The sequence below is a fragment of the Vicia villosa genome, linkage group LG1 (assembly GCF_029867415.1).
Source record: "Vicia villosa cultivar HV-30 ecotype Madison, WI linkage group LG1, Vvil1.0, whole genome shotgun sequence".
NCBI classification, from domain to species: Eukaryota; Viridiplantae; Streptophyta; class Magnoliopsida; order Fabales; family Fabaceae; genus Vicia; species Vicia villosa.
The window spans coordinates 151,768,509-151,788,572 of record NC_081180.1 but is presented as its reverse complement, the minus strand read 5'-3'; the positions used below and the strand labels follow the sequence as shown (position 1 = coordinate 151,788,572).

At 37.7% G+C, this 20,064-nt stretch overlaps 1 protein-coding gene across 1 annotated transcript; it reads left to right on the top strand.

Moving 5' to 3' along the window:
* The first annotated feature begins 5,563 nt into the window (after positions 1-5,563).
* On the top strand, positions 5,564-7,589 carry LOC131657490 (uncharacterized). The gene is made up of 2 exons (XM_058926884.1): positions 5,564-6,661; positions 7,536-7,589. The coding sequence occupies exons 1-2, from the start codon at positions 5,564-5,566 to the stop codon at positions 7,587-7,589; spliced, it is 1,152 nt and encodes a 383-aa protein (XP_058782867.1).
* The last annotated feature ends 12,475 nt before the right edge of the window (positions 7,590-20,064 follow it).

The window sequence follows — 20,064 nt, the reverse complement described above, 5'->3', positions numbered from 1 at the left end:
TAAATAAGAAGAAGGAAGAAAGGACTAAAAGAAAGCATGATTATCCTTCTGCTGTCTCTAAGAAACAAGATGTTTCTAAAGAGGTCATTGCAAAGGTTGCTAAGTCTGTCTCTGATGAGTTTGAGAAGAAAGGGAAAGAAGCTGTTGAGAAGAAGAAAACAAGAAAAAGGAAGATGATTCTTCAAGAGTCTGATGAAGAAAATGTCTCTCAAGAGGCTGAGAATCAACCAGAAGTTCTGGCATATGTCAGAAGGAAAGAAATCTCTAGCGGCAAAGCAAAGATTATTGAAGAGCCGAAGAGTAAGAAGCAGAAGAAGACTGAGGATGTGGCCAAAGCTTTTCTGAGAGGTTCCAAAGGTATATGCATTTCTGAACCTGATTCTGTTCCTGCTGTTCGTTCAGAAGTTGCACCAATAGAGGTTGTCCCTACACCTGAACCAGAAAAAGCCACATCAGAATCACCTGTCTTTGTCCATGTTCTTACACCTCCATCTTCTCCTATAACCATTCCTTCCTCTCCACCTACCATAAATCCTGTTCTGGATATACCACCCCTTCAAACTCTCTTTCCATCTCAACCTTCTCCCAATGCCACCTTTGAACATACTCCCTCCACCTCTCAAAACAATCTTTGTGATTCTCCTCTTCCAACCTCTGCATCACATGAGCAGCTGCTCCGTGATTGCAACTACACTCCCAAGCCTCGTCCTGAAGCTGAAGTGGTAGTGTTAGATTCTGATACTGAAGCAGAATCTTCTTATAGGTTGGATAGAGAACCTCATCCGTACTTCACTTCCAACCCTGCCTTTTCAAAAACCCAAATAAAATTCCGCCCTGTATACCCTATTGGTGTAGTTTTTGAAAACATAAAGAGGAATCTCAGAAGTATCTTTGATACTCTCAGAATTGCTGAAAGTTCTGGATTGAATGATGTTGCTATGCGGAACTTCTGGAGGATCTTTCGCAGAGAATCAGATGCTCTGTTTTTAGAACTTCAGGAAGCCTGTGTAGCTGCTGCCCCACGGCCTCGTGGAATTCTGAGGAATTATGAAGACTTCTGGTTTGCTAGTCTCAAAGGAAGACATCTGTTGGAAGAGAAGCCCTTCTTGGATGAGATGGAACAATTAAGACTGGCTGCTGAAATGGAAGCAAATCCATGCAGGGATATCATTATCTTTATTCCTGATTATCCTGTTCTGCTCGGAGACTTCAAGACTCTCTTTGACTATCTGAGGGAAAACCCTTCTGAGAAAGACCCAAGCTTGGTCATTCCAGAAGTTGTTAACCCACCAGAAATTGAAGGTCCTTCTGCTCCCAGGAATCTAGCTGCCATTCTTCAGGCACTTGAGAATGGAGACTCGGAAATTCCTGCTGCAGAATATGGAGATGCTTCTATGCAAGAAGCAGATGCTGAAGATCATGTTGCTGAATCAGATCCTGTTGAGGAAATCCCTGCAAATGATCTATCCATGGAAGCTACAGATCAAGTTGCTATTCCTGTGGTTGAAAGCGGTGAAGCTTCTTCTGATGAATCTTCTCGTCTTGCAAGGACTCTGGAAGAAATTCAGAAGAGACAGGATGAGCAAAGCTCACTCAATGCTTAGTATAGAGCTTTCATGGTGAGGCAAGATGGACACAACAATGAGGTTCAAGAAATGCTGGCCAAGATCTTGTCAAGGCTAGGGCCTTCTTAGATGGAGTCTGTGTTGTTTCTTTCTTTTCGTTGCATCTGTTTTTTTTGTGCATCTGATCTTACTTATCCTCATGTACTTCTGTACCTGATGTTTGAACTTAAATGAAATCATCTTCCTCCTCTGTGTGTCTCTTTTTGTTTGTCTCTGAATCTTTTCTGTTTTTTGATGATATGACAAAAAGGGGGAGAAGATAAATGATAAATGATTTGATTAATCTATCAGTTGCTGGGTAAAGCTCCCACACATTTACTAACAAGAACTGCAAGTTCTATATGGTTTAAGTGTTTTGCAGGTATAAAGAAGTGAAGAGAATCTTCAAAGCAAACACAAGAAGCAAAACCATAAGAAGTGTTATTCTGTAAAAAGAATAAACTCATGGAAACTGAAGCAAGCTAAGTGCTGTCAAGCTTCATAAATCAGAAGCAAGAAAGAAGAATAAATCAGAAGCACTGATAATAGAATTTGATCCATATTTGTCTATTTGCTCTGACAAAATTCTATTTGCTCTGATACATTATTTTAGCCTATATGGCTCTGATACATATCATGTGTTCTAATATACATTTTATGTTCTAACTCGTTCATGCTGACTTTTGTCGTTTAGTTTTTGTTCTGTAACATTTCAGGATGTAGAGATGCTCTGATGATGCTCTGGTACATTCAACAATGTTCTGATACAAATCTAGCATGAAGTGATGTTGGTAGAAATTCAAGCTCTGAAGCTATCCGAGGGAAGCAGAAATCAGAAGCTGTGAATGTTCTAAAGATCCAGAAAACTCAAGTTCTGAAGCTGTCCTAAATGGAAGCAGAAATCAGAAGCTGTGAATGTTCTGAAGATCAAAGAAATTCAAGTTCTGAAGCTGTCCTAAATGGAAGCAGAAATCAGAAGCTGTGAATGTTCTGAAGATCAAAGAAATTCAAGTTCTGAAGCTGTCCTAGATGGAAGCAGGAATCAGAAGCTGTGAGTGTTCTAGGGATCTAAAGAAATTCTAGTTCCGAAGCTGTCCAATGGAAGCAGAAGTCAGAAGCTATGAATTCTCTGAAGACAGAAGCTTATGTGATCGTCTCTACCGAAATAATCAGGGAAGTCTTTTATTAAAGTTCTTCGAGTATTTATTTCAGGGGGAGATTATTTATCTCAGGGGGAGATTGTTAATCTCAGGGGGAGACATATTCATATGCTTATGTTATAGCTGTGTAATTTGTCTTTTGCCGTCTGCTCTTTCTGATCGCAAATTCATATCATTTATATATGTTTTTGTCATCATCAAAAAGGGGGAGATTGTTAGAACAAGATTTGTTCTGATCAATTATCTTAGTTTTGATGATAACAATAATATAAATTTTGCTTAAGATAATATGGTACTCTAATCCATTGCAATTTCCTTTTCAGGAAATATATAAAGAGTATGCATAATTCAGCGCTCAGAAGCTTTGTCTCAAAGGGTTCAACATGCAACATCAGAACATGGTCTGGCAAGACATCAGAAGATGGTCGAAGCAGAATCATAACATGGGTCTATGGAAGCATCAGAAGAACATGAGATCAGAAGCACTGAAGTTCTGATGGTATCACGCACAGAAGCACTTCAAGGTCAGAAGATCAGAAGATGCTTTGCACCAAGCTGTTTGACTCTGATGATATTCAAACGTTGTATTCACAAACATCAGATCAGAAGGAAGTACAAGTGGCAAGCTACGCTGACTGACAAAAGGAACGTTAAAAGCTATTAAAGGCAACGTCAGTAGACACAGCGTGAACAAGGCTCGAGGTAGTTGACAAAAGCGTATAACATTAAATGCGATGCTGTACGGAACACGCAAAGCATTAAATGCACTCAACGGTCATCTTCTCCAACGCCTATAAATATGAAGTTCTGATGAGAAGCAAGGTTAACGATTCTGAACAAAACAACTCATATTAACTTGCTGAAACTCTGTTCTACTCAAAGCTCAGAATCTTCATCTTCATCAAAGCTCACTACATTGCTGTTGTAATATATTAGTGAGATTAAGCTTAAACGTTAAGAGAAATATCACAGTTTGTGATTATAGCTTTTAAGAAGCAATTGTAATACTCTTAGAATTGATTACATTAAGTTGTAAGGAACTAGAGTGATCGTGTGGATCAGAATACTCTAGGAAGTCTTAGAGGATATCTAAGCAGGTTGTAACTAGAGTGATCGTGTGGATCAGAATACTCTAGAAAGTCTTAGAGGGTATCTAAGCAGTTGTTCCTGGAGTGATCAGTGTGTGATCAGAAGACTCTGGAAGACTTAGTTGCTGACTAAGTGGAGAACCATTGTAATCCGTGCGATTAGTGGATTAAATCCTCAGTTGAGGTAAATCATCTCTGCGGGGGTGGACTGGAGTAGTTTAGTTAACAACGAACCAGGATAAAAATAACTGTGCAATTTATTTTCATCTGTCAAGTTTTTAAAGCTACACTTATTCAAACCCCCCCTTTCTAAGTGTTTTTCTATCCTTCACCTCTTTCTCGCTCCTCGAAGACCCAGTTCCGAGCAGCCCGTGACGATTCTTCTGATCAGGTACGATCAATGGCGCCGTCTGTGGGAACCTTGCTCCCCCTTCTTTAACAAACAAAGATCAAAGCTAATCCATCCTACGATCGTCCTGGCTGGCAACAACAACAACGTCAACGTCCCAAACCCCGATCCTTTCCAACTGGACCCTCTCATCCAAGGTTCCACCCCCGAGGGGACGAATCGACATCGGCGGGAGGGACAATAACATACCGCTAATGGGCAAAGGGGACAGAGGCATGAGACCTCGCAACCTAATAGAAGACAGCAACCTCAGAACGTCGAGCAAGCTCAAAACGGTGGGAACGAGCAGCCTCAACCCCATAACGGACCAGAGCAAGCTCAAAACTTGAACGAAACTGACGCCAGAGACGGGCAGGTTGCCTCTTCGTTCACCCATACCTCCGAGAGGCGGAGAGTTCAATACAAAGACGACCATGAACAAGTCGATATCCCTGAGGAAGCCGACCCCACAGCCGTCCTCTTGCTCAAGGAACTGCAGAAGACCAACCGCCTCATCCGGCTTCAAGGTGACCGCATTCACGAGCTAGAAAGGAAGCGACGATATCGTTCCCCCTGCGGAGACACTATTGATCGCGTTGCTATTCTTCCTCGCGCTCACCACCGAGGAGGTATCGACGACGTTCCCCATCCTCTTCGCGCTCCCCGCCTAAAAGGTATCATCGTCAGAGATCATATTCCCGCTCTCCACCACGAAAGAGAAGGAAGAATCAGAAGCCTGAAACCACAGAAATTGGGAGCCTCTCTCCCGAGCGAGATTCCCGGGGCCCCTCCAAAACTGTGTTGAAACCCCGCGAGCGTTCCCCTCCCCGGGACAACCGCAAAAATCCGAGCAAAACGCAGGTGAAATCTCGGCGAGGCAAACACTCAACCTCTCCAGGACCAAGTGACGAGAAAGACTTCCGCAGCCCCTTGTTCGAAAGCATCCGAAGAGCTCGTCTTCCACGAGGAATGGAAAAACCACCAACCCTAGACCTATACGATGGGACTACCGATCCCGACGACCACATTCGAAGCATCGAAGTTGTCATGGATTATCACGTCGTCCGAGGGTCCATTAAATGCCGCATCTTTCCAACCACCCTCAGGAAAGGGGCGATGACATGGTACAGGAATCTTCCTCCCAACTCCATCCACTCTTGGGCCGAGCTGAAGAAACTCTTCTTGAGCCATTTCACAGCCTCCCGTCGGCAACCAAAGTCAGAAGCAAACCTCGAGGCTGTGATCCAAGGAACCAACGAACCTCTCTAAGACTACCTCGACAGGTTCAACAAAGAGGCCGTCCAAGTGCAGACGACCGACTACATGAAGAGATACCTCCTAGAGCGAGGACTCCTCCCCGGAAGTGAATTTAAGAAGGCCATAAAAATCGAGAAGGTGCATACCATGAACGCCCTCCTCCACAAGGCCCAGGCCTTCATCGCTTTCGAAGAAGGCGAAGCGGCTGCGATAAAAGCTTCAAGGGGCAATGACGCTGCCCGCAGCTCGAACCATGACAACTCGGGCTCGCGCCGGGGACATGAGAAAAAGAAAGATGACAGGTCCCACGATGCAAAAGAACGTCGAGGACCAGCTGGTCGATTCAGCGACTATACTCCCCTAAACGCTCCGCGCGAGAAAATCCTGGCCGAGTGCAAAAGCATCGATTTCAAGAACTCCAACGTCCGGCCCCCGAAGTCCAACCCCACCAGACCGGGGACTGACAAGTCTAAGTACTGCAAGTATCAAAAGAGCCATGGGCATCTGACTGACGAATGCATACATCTCAAAGACGCCATCGAGACTCTGATTAAGGAAGGTCGCCTTTCGAAATACACGAAGAAGGGAGAACCTTCGCAAAGAGAAGTCCCGCGGAACTCCGACGAGGGCAACTCACCGGACAGTAGACCATTACAAGTAGCTATGTCCATCACCCGACTAGAAGACTTCGTTCCCTCAGTCGGAGTAACAACTGCCTTCAGCACATGGGAAGGTTTCCCGACCGCGATGGTCATATCTAATGGCGGGGACTCCGGTTTTCTCACTATCAGCTCAGTGAAGAGAAAGTTTGATGAGTTGATCAGCGCCACCTCGGACCTCGGCCCTACCCTACAGAAGTTCAAAGGGAAATCAGACCCGATCACCTTCTATTTGGAAGAACTGCCTGGCGGAGCTCCGAACGCCACAATTCCCCTGCTCGTCCGAGCAAGGATGGCAAATTTTGACGTTCGACGGATCCTAGTCGACGAGGGGAGCTCGGTCGACATCATGTACTCCCACCTTTTTCGGACCCTCCAGCTGGACGACTCGCACCTCACTCCATATGTGGGCTCCGACCTCCAGGGTTTCAACGGGGCCACCACCAAACCTTGGGGTTACGTCGAGCTGATCGTCACCTTCGGGGAAGGGGAAGCTTCCAGACAGGTCAAAACAAGATTCTTGGTGATCGACTGCAAGACCCTCTACAACTGCATCATCGGGCGCCCCACTCTGGATGAACTCACTGCCGTCCCCTCAACCGTGCATTTGAAGATGAAGTTCTACACGAAAAGGGGACGAGTAGCCACCATCAACGTCGATATCGAAGCCTCCAGGAGGATATTTGAGGCCTCAGTGAAAGGTTTGCAGCTAATCGCCCCCCCTCCAGCTCCAACAAGAAGCCAAGAGCCGAAGACAAGCCTCCTCGAGATGATCGTCAGCAACCGACCAACGTCAGCTCAGTCGATCTCGATGCTCGCTTCATGAAGGAAGAGCTGAAGAAAGGCGAGGAACCACAACCCAAGACGACTCACCCCGTCCGACCCATCCCGGACGACGACTTTGAGCTCGTCCCGCTGGGCGACAACCCCGACAAGGCAGTGAAGATCGGCAAGGGCATCCCAGATCTGCCGAAGAGACAACTCGTAGCTTGCCTCCGAGCCAACGCCGACTTGTTCGCTTGGAGCGCAGCGGAAATGCCCGGACTCGACCCTGAGGTCGCCTGCCACCATCTCTCCATTGATCCAACCGCGAAGGCAGTAGTTCAACGTAGGCGTCGGTAGTCTCCCGAGAAAGCGGAGGCTGCCGAGAAAGCTGTAAAAGACCTCCTAGAGGCAAATTTTATTTCCGAGGCCAAGTATTCAACTTGGCTCTCAAATGTTGTACTAGTTAAAAAATCATGGAAAATGGAGAATGTGTGTTGATTATACTGATGTTAACGGGGCATGTCCCAAAGATGCTTACCCATTGCCTAACATTGACAGACTGGTCGACAACTCGGCCGGTTATAAATTGTTGTCTTTTATGGATGCTTATTCAGGTTACAACCAAATTCCCATGGAGAGGTGCGACAAACAATGCACGACATTCATGACTGAGTCAGGCAACTATTACTACAATGTAATGCCCTTCAGACTCAAAAACGCCGGAGCCACATACCAACGGATGATGAACAAGGTATTCCGAGGAGAGATCGGCGAAACCCTCGAGGTATACATGGACGACATGATTGTCAAATCTCGTGAGGACACCGACCACACCACGCATCTCGAGCGAGTGTTTGAGCAGGCCAGATCCTGCCAGATGCGCTTCAACCCAGAGAAATGCACCTTCGGTGTCCGGGCAGGCAAGTTCCTCGGCTTCTACTTAACTGAAAGAGGAATAGAAGCCAACCCGGATAAGTGCCGAGCATTCTCGGAACTCCCCACTCCTAACAATAAGAAATCCATCCAAGTCCTAAACGGGATGCTCACGGCATTGTCCCGTTTCGTCGCAAAATCCGCCCAGCACGCTTTCCCATTCTTTAAGTTACTACGAAAGGAGGCGACCTTTGAATGGTCCGAGGAGTGCAAGCAAGCACTATCCCATCTTAAGCAAGTACTCTCAGAGCCGCCCGTCCTCTCCCGACCTGGGGACAACGAGATCTTGTATCTCTACCTGGCCGTCTCAAATGAAGCAGTCAGCGCGGCCTTGATCCGAGAGGCCGAAGACGGGCAGAAGCCCGTATACTTCACCAGCAAAGCCCTACAAGGACCCGAGATACGATACCAACAAATCGAGAAAGTCACACTGACCCTAATAACATCAGCCAGAAGCCTGAGGTACTACTTCCTCGCCCATACCATCGTCATTCGAACCGATCAGCCTATCAAGCAACTTCTAAGCCGACCAGACATGGCCGGGAGAATGCTAAAGTGGTCCCTCGAGCTATCCGAATTCGACATACAATACGAAAGCAGGAAGGCACTGAAAGCTCAGGCACTGGCAGATTTCGTAGCCGAGATGACCTCAATCGCCAACTCCCCACCCCCCGTAGAGAATAAGTGGACCATCTACGTAGATGGCGCCTCAAGCAGCTCGGGAAGCGGGGCCGGCATTATCCTAGAAAACGACGAAGGGCTTATCATCAAAGTATCCTTAGTTTTATCTTTCACCACGTCGAACAACCAGGCCGAGTATGAAGCCTTCTAAGCGGGCCTACGACTCGCCGAAGATGTAGGTGCTCGGGAGGTTAAGATCTACACCGACACCCAACTCGTCGCATCCCAGGTCAACGGCGATTACCAAGCCAAAAACGACGTGCTTGTCGAGTATCTCGCACTCGTAAAAAACAGGATGAAAAGATTCGCAAAGGCAGAAGTCGAGCACATCCCTCGAGAACACAACTCCTGAGCAGACGTCTTATCCAAACTCGCGAGCACGAGGAAAAAAGGCGGGAACAAGTCAGTGATCCAGGAAATCCTATCAAAGCCGAGCGTGGACAAGAACGCACAACCCCTACCAGTGCTCGCCATAGGCGATGACCACTGCTGGATGACACCGGTGTACAACTTCCTCACGAAGGACGAACTTCCGACCGACGCGAAGGAGGCTTCAGCGATCAAAAGACGGGCCTGCTCATACACTATCGTCGAGAACAAACTGTATCGGCGAGGATTCTCCATCCCTCTCCTCAAATGTGTCGACGCCTCGCAAGCGCTCGAGATACTACAAGAGCTTCACGAGGGGATCAGCGGCCAACATCTCGGCGGCCGATCACTGGCAAGAAAAGCCCTCAGGGCGGGATACTATTGGCCGACCATGCAGCAAGACGCCAAAGAGCACGTCCAGAAATGCGATAAGTGTCAGCGCCACGCCGACATGCACTTGGCTCCCCCAAACGAGCTTAAGTCTCTATCATCACCCTGGCCCTTCTGTAGCAACCGGCTTAAAAAATTTTAGAGTCGCCACCATTATTTTTATCCTAAGGGAAGGGAATTAAATGGATAACCCTATATTTTCAGAGATTCTAAGTTCGCGAGTTTATTAAATAAAGGAAGGTGTTAGGCACCCTTTATTTTCCTTGTACTCAAGGGGACCCCCTCAAGATCTAGGTTTTTTCTAAGGTTTCGAAAGCATTATTTTCATATTTATAAAAGAAACGGGATTTATTTATTTATTAGGGGGCTCGCTTCAATTTTCGACTGAATGCTTACGTATCTCCTTATGGAGAATCAGAGTCCCAATTTGTAGTTCGGGTTTTGGTTTGTGTTTTTTATAGGATTGTATAATTACTTTCAGATTCTCCTTTGAATTTCGTTCGGTTTAGAAAATAAGGTAATTGTGGGCGTAGTTCGAAGTTTAGTAAAAAAAACAATTGTACGATCCTTTTTTTTTATGAAATTAATATATTGATATTGTATTAAGTTAATAAAATAGTTTTAGATACTACGAGATTTTGATTAAATATGTTTATGACAAATAAATTAAAATTTAGTGAATATATGTGTTAAAAAAAATATTTGAAAGTGAATAAAATAAGAGATTTATCCTAAAACATAACTATATCCAAGTTGGTGATTTTTATAAAATATATTAAATATTAATTTAATTAGAAATTTATAATGACATAAGTTTAGTAATTTAATTAATTAAAAGACACAGGGGTGTTAAACTAAAATTGGAGGTGTATTAGAAAGATAATTAGGTCCAGATGTAAATCTGAACCCAATAAGTCAGGAGGGGTGTATTTTACACTGCTTTTGTGAAAAAGAGTGAAAATGGGGTGTAGGACGTATTGGGCTAGGCCCGTTACTAATTAGTGAATATCCGCTGGATCTAGTGTGGACTAGACCAGGGAGGTTATGGTACGCTTGCATAATTTAATATGTTGATTTAATCAAACGGCTCCCAAGGTCTAGCCTCGGGGCCATTGATCTAAAAGGACCGTTGGGATTCAAGTTAATAAAAAGGTGTACATTAAGAGAAGAACACATGATCTCGTGTCATAAAAACATGGGGAGTATTATTTCATTCCATTTTTATTTCATTTTAACGTGACTTTCTCTTTCTCCTTCCCTTTCTCTCTCGTTCTCTTTCGTTCTTCCTTGTTCTACCCTCATAACACAACCCAGAAAAACCCAAATCAAAGGAACCCTAAACCCAACGGTCCAAACTCCAAATCATCCTTCATATCGCAAGAAAACCCAATCAAACCCAAATTCCACAACAATCAAACATCAAATTTCAAAAAATATGACCCTAAAAGCTAAGTTTCAGATTACCTTGCCTTGCCGTGATTCTCTGAGTTGTTCCTCTTCTGATTTCTGATTTCCTTCTTCTGATCTCGTCTTTTTCGCTATTCGTTCCAGGTGTTGAAGGCGGCAGTGGAACGAGAGAGTGGATCGACAGTGATCTGGGGTTTCAGACGTGAAACCCAAATCGTAAACGGCGGCAGGTTTCTTTGAAGCTTTAGATTTAGGGTTCACTCGAGATTCTTCTACTCCTTCTTCTGAATTTTTCTCTCTTTTTTTTTGGTTAATTTTTCGGTCCCTTCTAATGTCTAATCTTAGGGTTTTAATAGTTTTTCAGGAATGAATTTGATTAGGAAATTATATATCTTTGTTACGAAATTGTTTGTTTTCAGATTCGATTCATATTTGGAGTGTTTTGATTTAGGAAATTGTTTTAAAGATTGATTTGTTATTTTGATACATTCAGATTTGATTTTTAGAGTCTTGATTGAGACTTATTGTAATTGATTCAGACTTTCTTCAATTGGTTGATTCGATTTTGTACACATATTTATCATTTTCTGTTTTTTTATTTATTTTTTATTTCAATGCAGAAAAACCAGATTTGAGTTTATAGTACTAATGACAAGTTGATTCGATTTGAAAAGATTGAATATCGTTATGGCTATTTTGTGATTTGATTGAAGATAATTAAAATTTGATTTGGGAAGATTTTTGTTATGTGTTAATTTGGAATGGAGATTTTGTTTTGCAAATATTTGTTGTAATTTACTCGTGAAAAAAACTTTTCCTTTTGACCATCACATTCTCTAATCTTCTTTTAAGGATAATAAAGTTAATAATTATGTCAAAATATGTAACAAAATAAATATCAAATTTAAGAATAAAAAGATCATAATCATAATCTAAAACTTAGTGATAATTCTAAAACTTAGTTACACATAATAACCACAGAAAAATATATTTTAAAAGTTAGTAACCTATAATAATAATAATAATAATAATAATAATAATAATAATAATAATAATAATAATAATAATAATAATAATAATAATAATAATAATAATAATAAACTCCCCTCTTTTTTCTCGTTTTCTATATTTTTTTATTCTTTTATATTTTATCTCCATAATATAATAAAATGTTATTAGCAATAACATTAACTAATCTGATGGGTAATAAATTAATATCTAATACTAATTGATAAAAAGTAACTCTATCTTAATAAAATATACTAATTTCTAATAATTTCTTTTGCTTTTAAAGAAAATAATTTAATATTAATTAAACTAAGGTTTTAAAGTCTAAACTAGTGTCTTACCCGTGCGTTCGCACGGGTACCCGTCGTGTTCGCGCATTGTGGTTGAGAGAAAAAAAATATTAGTAAAAGACTAAATGTTGATTAAAATGGGTAAAGTTATAAAAATACTAATATTAAAAAAATCGTATATGGAAAATAAAAAAATTATTAAGAAAATAAAGTTTATATTGATTTAGAAGGATGCACTTAAAAAATTTAGAGGTTCCATTGAGAAATAATATGTGTAAAGAAAATGTGTGATTTCGTTAATAGTAAATATTTTGATGACTAATATTCAATATTTTATTAACTAACTTCATGTTCCCGTTAATATTCAATATTTTGATCAGTAAATTCATGTTCTCGGTAACATTCATTATTTTGATCAGTAACTTTGTATTTTCGTTAATATTCCAAATTTGTTCCCGTTAATATTCAGTATTTTAATCAATAATTTTATGCTCTCGTTAATATTTATTATTTTGATCAGTAACTCCGTGTTTCCATTAATATTCATTATTTTGATCAATAACTTCGTGTTCCCGTTAATATTTCAAATTTGTTCCTGTTAATGTTCAAAAAATTTATCAGTAACTTAATGTTTATGTTAGTATTCCAAAAAATTATCAGTAACTTCGTGTTCTATTTAATATTCAATATTTTGTTAATAACTCTGTGTTCCCGTTAATATTTATTATTTTGATCAGTAATTTCGTCTTCCTGTTAATATTCAAAAATTAAATATTTAGATCAATAACTTCGTGTTCCCGTTAATATTCAAAATTAGTTTCCGTTAATATTCAAAATTTGGATCATAACTTCGTGTCCCCGTTAATATTCAATATTTTAATCAATAACTCTGTGTTTTCGTTAATATTCAATATTTTGAATATTAACGGGATACCCGTGCATTCGCACGGGTACCAGTGTGATACGCTCATTTGTTTTAAATGATTTATTTTACATAAAAAAATTAAATAAGATAGTTAAATAAAAATTATATGAAAAAATAAATAGGAAGATATGAAGGAAAATTGATATCTTCGTTAATATTCCAAATTTGTTCCCGTTAATATTCAACATTTTGATTAGTAACTTCATGTTCCCGTTAATATTCATTATTTTGATCAGTAACTTCGTTTTCCCGTTAATATTCATTATTTTGATCAATAACTTTGTGTTCCCATTAATATTCTAAATTTGTTCCCGTTAATATCCAAAAAATTCATGTATTTCAATTAGTTAATTCACCTTTCCGTTATTATATAATATCCAAAAAATTCATGTATTTCAATTAGTTAATTCACCTTGGATTGAGTCAAATAAAAGGTAACAAAATTGTTAACAAAATTGTAAAGTAACACTAATTTTTAAATTTTATTTTAAAACTTCTAATATAAAAATTTGATTCGTTTCTAATATTTGGCTTATTTTAATAAAACTTTATAGTCTTAAAAGTTCTTAAAAGTAAAATAAGAGATGTTAGACAACAAAAATAAGAGACAAAAATAATATCATTTATACAAATATTTGAAATAATGATATATTATTTTCCCGTATGTTGACATCATTTATAAGTAATTTGTAACGATAGTTATTTTTAAAATAAGTATTGAGAATTGGCATTGAAAATTGATAATTGTGAAAAATAAAAATTAATTCCATGTATTATATTATCTTAAAAAAGATTATATCTTAAATGAAAACCATAAATATTAAAATATAGAATTAGAAAGATTTATCACTTAAAGTCAAATAATCAATTAGAAATTTGAAAGATAGTGCAATTAAAACCAAATAATATATAATTTATTCGTATCCTTAAGGACAAAAAATTTATACAAAATAGCTACGGTTACGAAGAATGAAAAGTTAAATCTCCTTCATATAATAAGTATTAAATTCATATATTTAAGTATTAAAATCATACATTAAATCATCTTAAATAAAAAATAATCAAAGGATATGATTATTAAGTATCAATAATTATTATTGCTTTAAGTTGAAATTAATTTAATTTAATTTTTTACTATCAAATTGCTCATAAAAATTAACACTCAGTTTCCGTTATAGTAAATTTGAAAAGATAATTGGTATTACAATAATTTTGGAAAATTTTAAATAATACTGTTGCATATTTGAAGCGACCGTATTCCATATATCATCAGTAAAAAATAATAAAAAAATAATAAAAGTTATATATTATGTCTACTCCTATATAGTAATAATAGAAAGTTGATTCTTTTATTCATAATTATAGTTATTTCTTCTCGTATATAAAATTTAATTTAATCAATATAGTTATTTGTATATAAAATTTTTTTTGTCATTAATTATTATATATATATATATATATATATATATATATATATATATATATATATATATATATATATATATATATATATATATACACTTAAAAAATGTCTCCCTATTTAAATTTACGTTATTTTCTTTCCTTTTATATATTATATAAAACCCCGTTTCCATAATTATTCTTTCTTTTATTATTTTTTCAAATATTAAACTAATTTTGCTTTAATATATTAAAGAAAAAATATAGGCACAACCGATTTAAAAATATATATATCAAAATTATATTAATTATACTTAGTCTCAAAATAAAAGTTATACTATTCTATGGTCAATAATATATTATTCTATGGTCAATAATTTAAAATATTTTGGTATGTTATCTTGAAGACAATAAATGATTTTGACTTGTTTTTAATATTAATTTATTTTCATTCAACTGTAATAAACAAACACAATATATACATATATTTAGAATGATTTAAGGCCAATTAATATTTTCATAAGTAACAGAAACGGTCTTATATTGTTAATATTACTTTAAATGACAACAATAATTGATATGTGATTTGTTTTAAGGTGTTGCTTTTAAAAAGAAATAAAAGGAGGTATTAAAATAGAGTATTGCAACTTTGCAAGAGAAAGGCAAAAGAAAAGATTACAAGAAAAATAAAAATAAAATATTAATTAGTATATTATTTTAAAAATATATTAATTTTATATGTATTAATAAAATAAATTGATAAACTAAAGTTTTTAGATGAAATATAAATATTGAAAGAAATAAAATATTTTCTAACTTTATAGGAAATAATTTAAAATCATCAAGTATGTGAACAAACGTGAGTTATAACATGTAGTAGATTAATTACAATTAATTAAAATTAACTATTAAAATAGAAAATTAATAGAAGAAAATTATGTGTCTTCGATATTTTTATCTTTTTATCACATTATTAATATTTATTATTATAATATAGTATTATTTTTAATTGGTTGATAAAAAAATATATGAACCAATTTATTTCAAGTTTTCTTTGGCGCATAAGGTCTACGTCTTCTTTACCCATACATTTCATGTCGCTAAAAGCTACAGTATATAAAATCTTCTATGTCTATATAAGATTAAAAATTAGAAATAAATGGTATGATTAATAAAAAAAGAACATACAATATTTATGCAATAAGAATTATGAAGAAAAAAAATTAGGTGTGTATATATATATATATATATATATATATATATATATATATATATATATATATATATATATATATATATATATATATATATATATAATTGCAATTAATGGTAGTATATTTTTGTCAATCATTGTTTTAATTACTACTAATATATAATGTTTTAAAAAGACATTGATTAAAAAAATTAGATTTTTTTAATACACTTATATAAAATATTATAGTAATTTATACTAATTGTATAAATAAAAACTAATTTTACAATAAAACTAATAGCTTTTTTTTTATTTAAAATCTAAACTCTTCAAAGTTCAAACTAATCTCAAATAAAGAGGAAAAGAAAAATAGAGAAATTGTGGGTTACTTATAATTCAAATTATGAGAATGATATTTATTACATTTATTCTAAAAAAAACAATTTATTTCAGAATCAACAGAGAAGGTTTTTCACTTTGTTTCCCTCTATGGTAATCCAAATCACAGGAAACAAAAAATATATAGCATGATGAACAATCAGATCCTTGTAATAACATGGAACCTAGAAATTGACAGTACACAAGTTCAACTGTCAATGAAATGGTATGCATAGTAAAAGAAAAGTAATCACTTATTCTAAACTAAAACTATATGATAAAACTAAAATATTTTTTGATGATTCTTCAGAGTGTTATTCAAAGATCCTCCATAGAGTCAGCAACCACAAAGTTATAAAAAACATCACCACCCATAGCAGCAAAACCCAACATCAAAGTGGGAAAATTTGTGTCAGTCCCACACTGCATCACAAAGGGAAAATCTGCAGCATTCAGTTTACCATGGACATCATGTGCCACGCTTTGCTCTTGTACTCTAAAAAAGAATCATGTCCATGAGCCTTGATTCGTCTTTTCCAAGACAGTTCCAAACTTGATTAAAAAATCCATGCCATTTTCACTTTGTTTCATACTAACGAACCTGCTGCAGTACACACACCAAATAAGATTTGGTTCACAAAATGCACCTGAAACTATACCAACCTTGCACCGAACAAAAACCATGCACACCAGCTCCATAAAAAAACACCCTGCATAATTAAAACTTTCAGCAACAAATTAAACCATACACAATTCTGCAACATAAAAAATATGCCAATAAACCGCCCTGCTACCAAAACCGACCTGCAGGCCTGCAACAAAACAAAGCTGAACCCCAATCTTAGCACCAATAATAGCGTCACTATATGAAGTTTGCCTGCGAAATAAAATTACAGTAGTTACAAATTCAACAGAGCATATGATATAAAATTTTGGGCTAATTTAAAAATAAATTACCAGTCGCCGAAATCGAACGAAACCGCGGACCACCATTCTCTGACTACGACCGCCACTCCACCGCATGATTCCAATTGGTACTATATTATCTTCCATTTTTTTATTGTTTGATTCATATTATGATGCAGTTGTGTAGTTGAATTTGAGAAAGATGGAGATTTGTATTGTTATGGAGGAGAATATAGGATTTTTTGCGGCATTTGAAAAAAAGTAGAAAATGGATCAATTGAAGAAGATGGTTAGAATTTGGGGAAATTATGGTACGTCAAGAAGAGAAGATGCGAGAGAATCGATTGGATCCATAAGCCATAAACTCCATGATTTGTTTTTCAACTTCGTGCAAATCAGTAACCTGTAAAACAAAAAACACAGAATGATCAATAAACAAAATAGTGGATAACAAAGATCACCTTAAAATGAAATCATACAACAACCATCACGTTCAATCAACAACCATCATCTCCTTTAATCTGCAACATATTCAACCACATCGAAGAACAACATCAACACGCAGAAATCGCAGAAGAATCAAAAATAAAAATCAAGATTAAACGCTTACCTGAAGAGTGATGTATGTGTTGTTATGATTCGAAGAAATGGAAACAAAACCCTAAACGAAGAAGCTTCAAATTTGTTTGATGTGAACAATAAAATGGGAAATTGATAATTTAAAATCAGAATCAAGAAACAGTTGTAGACGAAGAAGATTAAAGAGGAAGGTTGGAAGTGGTTGATGAATGATGAATCAGGTTCGTAACCGTGGAGACAATGAGAAAATGTAACCGCAGAAGTTAGAAAGCATGGAAAGGAGAAGAATGAAAGTGAATGATAAATAGGCAAGCCATTGGAATGTGGATAGACAGAGAATGATGAACAATGCGTAACTGCAACATCATGAGAAGTTGGGAGGGTAAAACTTCCACAGCAATAACTCCGCAGCCCACAATGCAGAAGGAATGATGAGAGAATAATGTGTAACTGCCAAAGCTGATGTGGATTTTTGAGGGAGAAGATGCTGATGTGGATAGCCTAAGAATTGCTCAAATGGTAGACTTTTCTTATATGATAGATTTTTGTTTTCTAAAATTTATAACAATAATAATGTACTAATAATTATAAATATAAAAAATAATATATAACTGTATATTTTTTTTTGAATAAGGCTGATATATATTAATCAAAAGAAACGATACAAAAGAGCCTAACGGGGGAACAAGTTAGCCCCCAGGATTAAGAGAATCTAAAGAAAGGTATGCCTAACCTATTCATTACAAAATCATTCCTAATCCCCAATGGGATGGAATCAAAAAATGTGATAGAACCAATGCCGAGCGCGAAGTTCGCCAAAAAATCGGCACAAGAATTACCTTCTCTATAGATGTGAGTGAATATTAGTTGCGAGAAATTAAAGTGAAGAACGCAAAAGCGCCAACGAATCCTATAGACAAAAGGAACAAGGTTATGGTTGGAGAATGCTTTGACAACCATGCTAGAATCAGTTTCCACCCAAAGCTTATTCCAACCTTTGGCAATGGCAATCTCCATAGCACAAATAACAGCTCCAAATTCAGCATGAATGGAAGATGTGAACTGAATCGGATCAGCGAAGGCAAGGATGAAATATCCCCTGTGATTACGGAAAATCCCTCCACCACCGGCCCTAGCGATGTCGGGGATAAAGGAACCGTCGCAATTGCATTTAAGCCATCCCGAAGTTGAAGGGCTCCAAACAACTTCTATAATTTTGGGAGCCTTAGGAGGGGTGATAGAAACTTTGAAATCTTTGATGAACGAGAACTCCTGCATATCAATATACGAAGATTTTCGACAAGCATTTCCGGAGATTTTAACTTCTCGCATAATCCATTCGGTAGCAAAGATGAGAGACGGCTTGCGGTTATCATGCTTGGAGGAATTACGGATCTGCCAAAGAATATAAAGAGAATTAATCACTGCTGCATAGTGAATCAATACAGCTTGCGGCGCGTTAAGACGGTAGCTACTGTCCAGCCACTTCGCAACAAAATGAGGGATAGATCCAAGCTTGAGTTTTTCATAAGCCAAGCCCAAAGATTCTTGGAGAAAATACAGTCATGAAGGATGTGATGCAAGTATTCCTAATGAGCCTAACAAATTGGACACCGAGAAGCCAATGGGATACCTTTCTGCATTATGAAATCATCTGTGGGAATTTTTTTGTGCAGCATTCTCCACACTAGCATAGATCTACTAGGCGGGATATTAAGGTGCCAAAGAGCTTTACTCCAAGGGAAATCCGGAGCCGGTTTAGCCACAAAATTATAGGCATCTTTCAACTCAAGCTGGCCCGTGATAGAATGAGACCAGCCCATAGAGTCTTCCATTTCAGGCGCTGGAGGCAAAATATTGGTCATTCGCGAATTCAGAAAAGGAAACCAAACAAACCAGTTCGGAGGAATAATCCAAAGCCCCTGGGCGGCAAGGTCCGCAATCATAATGTGAGGGTTAATATCTTTACTATGCAGCACCTCCAAGGTTGTGGAGTTGATATAGGGATCTCCGTTCCAAGAGTCCGTCCAAAACCGAATTTTAGAGCCCGAGCCCAAACTCCAGCATGTATTGCTGCCAACAGTGTTGATGTTAACTTTGATGCCGGTCTAGATGGAAGAGAAAATGTGGTAGCGAATAAACCCGTAAGATTTGCTAATCCTATTTCTCAACAGAATTGCCCAATCCTTGCGGCTGTTTCGCAAATCAAAAAACAGTTTCATATTCGTAGCTTCATTCAACCAAATGATCGAGCGGATCCCTAAACCCCCCTTCGAAACCGGTTGGCAGGTTTTCCTCCAAGAAACTACACAACCTTTTCTGTTCGCAGTGCTCCCCGACCAAATGAAATTCCTACAAGATTTCTCTAAATCTCTAATACAAGCAATAGGCCAACTGTATATATTAATGCTATACGTAGTCATACTGGTAATGACAGATTTCACTAGGATGACCCTGCCAGCCATGGATAAGCAGGACCCTTTCCAGCCAGCGAACTTAGCTGTGATCTTATCCATAATGGGGGCGAAGTAGCAGCGCTTGACCCTGCCTTTGAAAATAGGCGCTCCCAGGTAACAAAACGGAAGTTCACCAATCTTGAACCCCGTATCTGTGAGAATACGAATCTTTGAATGATAAGGCATCTTTCCCATGAAGACATAAGACTTGGAGTGATTCACCTGCTG